Source organism: Conger conger, chromosome 13, assembly GCF_963514075.1.
Source record: "Conger conger chromosome 13, fConCon1.1, whole genome shotgun sequence".
Taxonomy (NCBI): domain Eukaryota; kingdom Metazoa; phylum Chordata; class Actinopteri; order Anguilliformes; family Congridae; genus Conger; species Conger conger.
Window position 1 is genome coordinate 33,145,215 of NC_083772.1, and position 9,431 is coordinate 33,154,645.

At 45.2% G+C, this 9,431-nt stretch overlaps 1 protein-coding gene across 3 annotated transcripts in view; it reads right to left on the reverse strand.

The window, feature by feature from the left end:
- phldb1b (pleckstrin homology-like domain, family B, member 1b) overlaps window positions 1–353 on the reverse strand; it is a 58,733-nt gene extending 58,380 nt beyond the window's left edge. For all 3 annotated transcript variants that reach the window (XM_061217159.1, XM_061217158.1, XM_061217157.1), the window contains exon 1: window positions 219–353. In XM_061217159.1, coding sequence (XP_061073143.1) covers window positions 219–254 — 36 coding nt within the window. In that variant the 5' untranslated portion in view covers window positions 255–353. The remainder of the gene's footprint in view (window positions 1–218) is intronic.
- Between the last annotated feature and the right edge of the window lie 9,078 nt (window positions 354–9,431).

Sequence of the window (9,431 nt, forward strand, 5' to 3'; positions counted from 1 at the left end):
GAAATAAGAATGAATTTACAGACAGTCAAGGTCCATCACTGCCTACACAGCAATAGCCAAGCTACCATCTCCAGAACAGACTGCTATAGTCCTCACAAAACTAAAATCTCTGAGAAAGTATCCCCCACAGTACTCTGATGCAGCCATCACAGCAATTAGCATCTGCGAATTAGAGTCTTTGTAAAATATGCAATGGTAAAACTCAATAAAACGGTTACCTCTGGCCAGTTGTTTGGTGGAGACATGGTCTCCATTGCGAAGAGATCAGAAAATAAAGATGTGAATAAACCAGACTCTTCAGCCGCAAGCTAAAAACCCTGCATCCAACAATCACAACTTTGCATAATACTAACGGTGTTTCTCTGTCTACCTCTTTCTCTCTCCCGCAGTCTGTACCTGCTTCCATTCACAGGGCAGACCTGTCTGTGCTTGCATAAGTGAACTGAGCCTCAAATTCCTGCCCTGCAGCCAAAATCCATGATAAAAGAGACAGAGAAGACAGAGAGGGAGGGGGAGAGAGGAATAAAGGGAGCGAGAGGGACAGAATAGGGGAATATGAGATATGGATGGTCCAAGGTGATAAAGGAAAGAGTACAGAAAAGATGAGTAAGTGAATCTCCTGGAAGTAAAAGAAAATAAAAAATAAAAAAGTTAAATGTAGATTATGCACTTACAGGGGACAAAGCACAGGTTAAATGATGTCTTGAGCAAATCCATTTGATTTTGGCACAGGCTCTGGTGCCTGCGTTTCTCCCAGACCGTGTACCAGAACTATGTGCCCCACTCCTGCCCCTGCCACACAGTCCCTCACCCAGAGCGGGAGCAGAGATTACAGGAGCTACAATGCAGAGCGCAGGAGATTTCTCTGCTACTAGACAAAGGATGGCATTGTTTAGTGTCCAGCATGCAGGGAATGTGCCTTGTGTTTTGTGGAGTGAGGTGTGTCTGTGTGTGTTTGTGTGTGTACGTGTGTGTGTGTGTGTGTATGGCGGGGGGGGGGGGGGGGGTAGTTCGTAAAAGTGAGTATAAGCAGCATAAGTAGAAATGCGGGAGACAAAGTCATCTGAGATTTGACGCAGGGAGGACTGTTTGATTGAGAGGACACCCGTCACAACCAACCCCAGGAAGTGTGTTTAGGGGATGGAGAGGTCAACACTCCTGCTCCCTCGATGACCTCGAGGTCTGGAATTTAGAGGTGGGGAAGCCCGCTCATCAAGCAGCAGCTGGATAACTTAAGAGCCCAAAGGAAGAGACACATCCTCTCCTCTCCTGTCCAGTCTCGCCGGAAAGACCCAGCCACTCCTCCCTAGCTTCCCAACACGTGCAGTAGGCCCCCGATCTCTCTACAGCGAGGTCATACGGCCACCGGGGGCAGGGCTGGGCAGGGTGTGTGGGTCCTCAGGTACAACACAAAGAATTTGTCTCAATACAAAGAAATGTGTTCATTTTCCACCTGAATGGAAACTTCAAGGTTGAAGGCTGGAGATTAAGAACAAAGCCAGCCCTGAATCTGATCCCCACATGGGCCCGGGGATCCAGACGAGAGCAGAGTGTTGACCTTGTGAGGAAATATTAACATGCAGTCCTTCATCTAGCTGTCCAGTCATGGCTACGTTTGAGTTTATAAAAATGCAGTTCTTCTTTGATGTGCTGTTTTACACCGCAATCTGGAGGACTGACTCAAAGCTAAAGGCATATTCGCAAATAAGGTTTTTTGCATATTAGGAATGTAGTTTTTGTAGAGAGAGAGGGGGGCAGGGGGAGTGACAAACATACAAGAGGGAGAAGGGGAGAGTGGGAGGGAGAGAAAAAGGGAAGGTCTATGTATCTCAGGACACTTTGTGTCTGTATTTGGTGGGTGTGGGTTCTCTGTCAGCTGTCAGGTAGATAAACATCTTCCTCAAGTCTCTCCTCTACCTGGGGAAGGACCCTGCTGTGTAATCCCCTCTGTCATGGTGCTGAGACTCACTTACACACAAACACACACACACACACACTCACACACACAGACACACACACACACACACACTGACACACACACACACATTCACACACACACACACTCACACACACAGACACACACACACACACAGACACACAAACACACTGACACACACATACACACACACAGACACACACACACACACACACACACACAGACACACACACACACACACACAGACACGCACACTCTTTCTAGCTTGCCTCTATGGACCCTTGGCATCCCCATACTCTCTCAAGATAAGAAATGGAAGAATTACATCACTACTTCCCAATACAAAAATATAAATATAAGGACTGCAGTGTGGCTTATTTTTAATAAGGCTCTATTCTAGGACCAATGATTTGACAGTGACTCAAACTGTGCCAGGGCTGGATGCAGCACCACAGGATGGCACATAATTGGCAGCAGCGTCCCAGGGAGAGACAGGTTACACAGAGGGTGCCAACCCCAGGCACAGTGAGGGTGAGAGCTTATCTAACTACAGGGCTGCAGAGCAAGAAGAAGCGCATGTGTGGACACATGCAAACTCGCCTTTCCGAAATTTGACAAAATAGGAATGAATAAAACATACATTTAACCTCCTGAGACCCTCCGTCCTCAAACAAGGACATTACATTTCAACTTCCCCGAGCTCTATACAGTATTTCCCTTAACATAAGGGAAATAAAATATATTTTCACTGCAACATGTTTTTCATCCAAGACACTTGTATTATGTCAAAATACAAGTAAAATGCATTAATTCTCCTGGGTCTCAATGTCATGCACTAGGCAGTGGTGAAAACAGAACACAAACCTCCCCCAACTGCATACCATTAAGAAACACAATCCAATAAGTCCCCATTTATTTATTTTATGAGGGGTGTCATACTGAAAAAAAGGTTGAATAAAAGCAGTCTGCTCGGTGGCACATGGGAGCGATTAGCCCCAGCAGCACCCTGTGGGTGAAGCAGCATCTACACAGGAAGCTGAGAGGAAACCGACAAATACCCAGCATTCCTCTGGAACATATGATTACAGGGACAAATATATCCCACGACACCCTCCACACTACAGAAACACTCTCCACACGACAGAAACACCCTCCACACTACTGAAACACTCTCCGCAGTACAGAAACACTCTCCACACGACAGAAACGCCCTCCACACTACTGAAACACTCTCCGCAGTACAGAAACACTCTTCACACTACAGAAACACCATCCACACTACAGAAACACTCTCCGCAGTACAGAAACACTCTACACACTACAGAAACACTCTCTGCAGTACAGAAACACTCTACACACTACTGAAACACCATCCACACTACAGAAATACTTTCTGCAGTAAAAACATGCTCCAGACTACAGGAACACCATCTACACTACAGAAACACCCTCTGCACAACGGAAACACTCTCCGCAGTAAAGAAATACCCTCCACACTACAGAAACGCCACACAACATGAACTCTCTCCAAACAACAGGAATGGGCAAGGCCATCCAGCCACAATCCTGACTCCATTTCTGGATCATGAGACCACACAAATGTATAAACAGCATGTCCCTGGGAAAGGAAGTAGCTTTTGAAGTTATGATGATCTTTATTTATTATGTGTACAAATGTGTTAAAAAATAATATTTAATTATTTTCCCCCCAGAGTGAAGAATAAATGAAGAGTATGATTATATGGAATATGTTTTTTTTGTTGCAAGATCATCAAATCTCAGTGAATCATCCTTTGCTTGGACATTCTCATATATTAGAATAATCATATGGAAAATATGGAAAGATTTCTTTGTGCGTCATTACCAGCATTAATGTAGGGTTAGTGCAAACCAAGCCACAAACCTCCTTTCCGACATGTGTAATTATTTTTGCTATTTGATGAGGACTGCTGCCAATTTAAGCCTTAAGGACAGCTGGAGAAAAGTAATGTAGATGTACCAGAAACAGAAGCATGCAAAAGCAGTGCAGTAGAACAGAGCTAAATGAATAAAGATTCAAGGATATACTGTAGTTTGAGAATATTGCACTGAGGGACTGATTTGCAAAGACCTTTAGCATATACAAAACCGTTTAGCTCTCGCAAAACTAATAATACAACCAATCATTGGTGCAAAACAAATACCATGATTAATCATGTGTCATGTTATTGGTTTTGTGTGCACTATAAGGTTTTGCATTTGCTAAAGGTTTTAGTAAATCAGGCCCAGAATGTTTCTAGGAAACCATGTCCTCTACTGGACACTGGAGAAATAACTCTGAATATGGAACCTATTAATGAGATAACGTGTGGCCAATAGCAACACAGAGTATTTACCTTTCTCTGATAATCATCCACAAGCCTTCCTGGTGGTTTGTCACTGTTAATATTTGAGCCAGATTTAAAGGTGCAGGTTTTTTTCCACAGTTATACTTGTGGTAGCAGAGCCTTTATTGTGCTGGTCCTGAACTTAGGTGTAATGAAAAGAAAATAGCTGCATGGTTTGAGTAAGAAAAGGTGATCTTTAATCTTTATGCTATTGTAACCACCCAAATACTTTCTTAAAAGCAGTAAAAAAAAATCTGTCTGTTCATACCTTATCCGTGCCTCCCTCACTTAAGAGATTTCACTGCCATCAATGTAGGCCCCGGGCCAACTAAATCAGTCTTGCATTACGTGCAATGTTTACAGTGCTTGGGCATTATGATTTAGTGAACCAGTGCAGAGATTGGGCAGATTCCACAAGCCTAAATATCTAAATTATCACCACCGGCTATTAGTAATGGTTCACAATGTGTCTAAAATGACATCAGCCAGCTCATATCTGAACATGGAACAGATGAGAATAATGGTGACTGCTGATCCAAAGCCAGCCACCAAATTCTGATTCTAACCAGACTCTGGGCACAGTTGAATTATGGGAATGGTGGACAAATATTTAAGAGCAAAGTCAATGGTGGGTGGGGGGAGTGGTGGACTTTTGCTATAAGAAAGCCAGATGCAGGCACAGAAAGTACAGGGTGGTAAAGACAGGAACTAAATATAGAGACGGGCATAGCCCAAAAGAGGAAAGCACATTGTCACCCTCGCAAACCCCACAGCCCCACCCTGTTTGGGACCGCAGAGGCCCACTGCTCCGCCTTGGAGCCCAGGCCACAGGGTAGACCCCTCCAGAGCCCTCCGGCTACTGCCGCCTTCTTCCTCGTGCAGGAGTGTGAGTCCGGGAACTGTAATGTGAGCCTTTACTGGGCCTCAACACACAGTGCTGCAGAAGACATTACATTACATTACATTATTGGCATTTGGCAGACGCTCTTATCCAGAGCGACGTACAGTTGATTAGACTAAGCAGGAGACAATCCTCCCCTGGAGCAATGCAGGGTTAAGGGCCTTGCTCAAGGGCCCAACGGCTGTGCGGATCTTATTGTGGCTACACCGGGATTAGAACCACTGACCTTGCGTATCCCAGTCATTTACCCTAACCACTACGCTACAGGCCGCCCCCCACAACAAATTTTCTGTGCGATTTTTCCACCGTTCACTGTGCTAGCGCAGTCCCAATGACATCACATGAAGAGAAGATGAGAGGAAGATTGGTCACCAATGCTCAATTCCGCCGTTTGTATTTGGGTGGTCATATAGGGATGGTCCTGTCTGCACTACTGGAAGCCACATCTGCAGGCTTGCAGCCAGTCCATAGACTGGTTGCCCTACAGCAAGCTGAGGTCTGCTGGGCCTGGTATGGGCTGCCGGGCCTGGTACGGGCTGTTGACGTCTCTCAGCAGGCCATGTGGAAGGGTTCCTCTAGCACCTTAAAGACTTCTGACCTTTGTCCTGCTAATCGCAGTGAAGCATTGGGCACTGAGGCACAGTGTGTGGAAATTATATTCCCACACAGCATGAAAGTCAGAAGTGCATTCTGGGTCCAAAACTCCCCTTATACCCCCCCACCCCTAGCCGAACACACAGGAACAAAATAGGAGGGGCTATATGTCTGTGTGAGTCATGTGGCCACAAACTTGCCACAAACCATTAGTTTCTTTTTTACAACATTTAAGCAGCCTTCCTATACCTTACTGTTGGGCTGAGCAGAGCTTCGTTCAGCATTTCTCTACTTATTCTGCTGCATTCCAGAGCTTTACGTATGCAGATGGGCACAGCAGGAAATGTGTCAGAACTAGACTGTAACTGGTTTCCTGCGCTGGGAGCCTGGGAGAACAAGGGCGTAGAACAAGGCTGCCCAATCTTGTTCCTGGGGATCTACCATTTTGTAGGTTTTCAAACCAACCATAACAAAGAGCACCTCTTTCAACAGCATGAGATCTCGTCCGGCCGTTAATTAGTAGAATCAGTTGTGCCAAATAATGTGTGGAGTCGAGTGAACACCTACAGGAAGAGGGTTGGGCAGCCCTGGCATAGACCTCCAGCTTTGCTGATTTATGTTGTAAATTGAGCCTGGCATAATGGGTCTGACAAGTCTTAAATTGTGCTGTAATGCAGTACCGTACACTCAGTGAACACTGCAGCTGTAGCCTATCCACTTTGAGATTTTACACATTGTGTTAAGAGATGCTCTTTTGTATACCACTGTTGTAATGCGTTTATTTGTGCTACTGTCACCTTCCTGTCAGCTTTGACCAGTCTGGCCCTTCTGCTCTGACCTCTCTCATTAACAAACGGGTTTCTACCCACAGAAGTGCTGCTCACTGGATGTTTTTTGTTTTTTGTAAGCTCTAGAGACTGTTGTATGTGAACATCCACCAGCAAACACAGATTAAGCCTAGTCCTGGACTAAAATGAGTTGTGTTGTGTATGGAATTTAGTCTAGGACTAGAAATTGATCTGGGTTTGTAAAACCGGCCGCTTGTTTTATAAGACCCAGAGTAAAACATGGCTGCGCATTTCCACGGGCTTGAACCCAAACCAACTAAAATTCGGAAGCAAGAAGCACACCATAAAGTGAAAACTCTCTTTCAAATACATGCATTTCACCATTCTACAAAACTACATACAGTACAGTTCTTAAACACCACAGCCCTAAAATAACATTAGCTTTGGCGCAATTATTAAAACCAACAAACACAGTGCTAGAGGGTGTTTGTTTCACCAACTTTGATTTCAACCAGTTCAAATGTAGGAAAGGGGGTTAACATGTATGATTATATGGTTTTTGCTTTGTATTTATAGCAGCCTGTCTCTGAGGATTAAAAGCTAAAAGAGCAGAATTGTAGGTTTTCAGTGTGTGGAATGTACCTTATGTCGAAGACATTATGGGATGCGGCTGGAAGGCCTGTGATTCATTATGAAGGTGTTCACACAAGGCCTGTACAGCATTACTCACCAGCGGAACTCCACCAGGGCTGTCCCTAATCCCATCTGGCTTTGTGGCCGAAAACAAACACTATTGTCCCATGTGGATTTTCCAGGTAGTACAAGTGTTCTATTTATAACGATGATGGAGCAATTTGGTTCACTGCAACAATTGGGTCTATATATAGGTGGAAGAAACTGACAAACAATGTGTATCCAGGAATTATTTTCTGGATTCCTCTTGCACATGGTTACTGTGGGGTTTTCCACATGAAAGTCATAATTAAAATGTCAGATGGTGAAGAATCCGTGGCTTCAGCTGAATCGGCTATAATACCCACATGCGGAGAGCCGGAGACCTGTGTTTGTTCCACAACCATATCATCGTGTAGCATCACAGAGAAAGAAAAAGAAAAAGAACATCCACTGTCAAAGGAGCAGACAGCTGGACAAGCCTTTGGAAAGAGTAGCCAAATGATGACCGGGGGAAACGGGACAGGAAAGAGAGAAAAATAGAGGAAAGACGGAAGGAGGGAGAAGTGAAAATAGAAGGATAGTGATGAGGGAAACAGATAAACAAAAGTGAGAAACTGGGGATTGACCACAAGGTGTTTATGTGTCTATACGTGGACTTCCTGCTGGTCCGGATAGCCGGAGTGTTTCCTGTGGGCTGAGGCACAGGCCAGAGAAGTCCTCTGGGGTGGGGGATTGCCACTGCCCCATTCTCCCTGGAAACACTCCCATCATCCCCCTCCCACCATCCAGGAAATGGGGCCAGACCATCTCGACAGACGGACAAAAAAAGTTGCCGCAGAGAAGCCAGCTATTGGACAGAGGGCTAAATGAGGAGTCAGCAGGCTCAATAAGGCCCTCGTGAAGAGGCTGGAAATTACCAAGCTCGCTGTGTGCTTGGGTCATGGATTAACGAGCCGGTGACAAATTCTGAATCACAATGAAACCATTAGCCCACCACACTGCAGCCTTATTACAGGGCTATAATATGAATGTGTATGCGGACACATTGGACACAGCCTGGCTGAACAGATCAGAAGTTCACACACACGCACACACACACACAAACGACTGTATTGTCAGTATATACTGTATAAATATATAATAACTCGACATTAGCTTCATGTTGGATAAGAGTGTGGGATGCTAAAACGGTCCCGCACTGTTTCGCTTTCCGCAATGGGTCCATAATGATCGCACAATAGACACCTGCTTGCTTCACTCACAGAAGTCTTCTTCTATTAAGACTGCATTCTCCTTTCTGCTTTGAGAAGAGCCTGAAGCCACATCAACATTCCAGCAAATATCTCCAGCTACCAAACTGTGAGAGACACTCTCCTCCTCCGCAAACTGCTGCTTCTCTGAAAACTTTGACTTAAAGTGTGGCCAACTTTCCTCACTCAAACAGTACACACACAGACACACACATAAGCAGCTTTACCCAGTGTTAAAATGTGTGGCCTGGAACCTTCCCTGGGGGATGACTCATTCTGTCTTTTGCCCCATTATTTTCCTGCCTCGTCAGTCAGAGGAAAGCGTCTGATTGGTGGAGGAAATAACAACAAACACGATACTCCAGCGATTTTCTCAAACCTTCCATTGGCTTTGGCAAGCTTGTTTCCTAAGGACACAGAACTTGTCAAGTTTTCCAGTTCTGCCTACACAAAGAGTGGTTGTCAGAGGGAAGTCCATGCCAATAGGTGTGGCAAGAGGTGTGACTCTTCCGCAGTGCTACCCATTGAGTAGTTGGGGGTGGAAGGGCTGTGAATCTGTAGCCTGTAGATGATAGGCCGTAATAGTCAGGCCACGTAATGCCCCTGCCCTGCTACCAGCACAGCACAGAAGAGCTAACACTCACACAAATATTTAGATATCGCATTTAATTCATGACTACTGTCTGTTCTGGCTCCACGTTGGTGGAATGAACTCCCTGTTGAGGTCAGAACTGTAGAATCTCTCCCCACCTTCAAGCGCAAACTGAAGACGCACCTCTTCAAGCAGCACCTCTCCCCATCCCTCCCTACCTCCCTGTGAACCTTAATTGTTGTCTTTCTGTGATTTACTTTGTGTATAGGTATATTTAGTTGGCTAGGTAAGCAGTGTTTGGATAGTTAAGTTTGGTCTCTTTTGCTTTG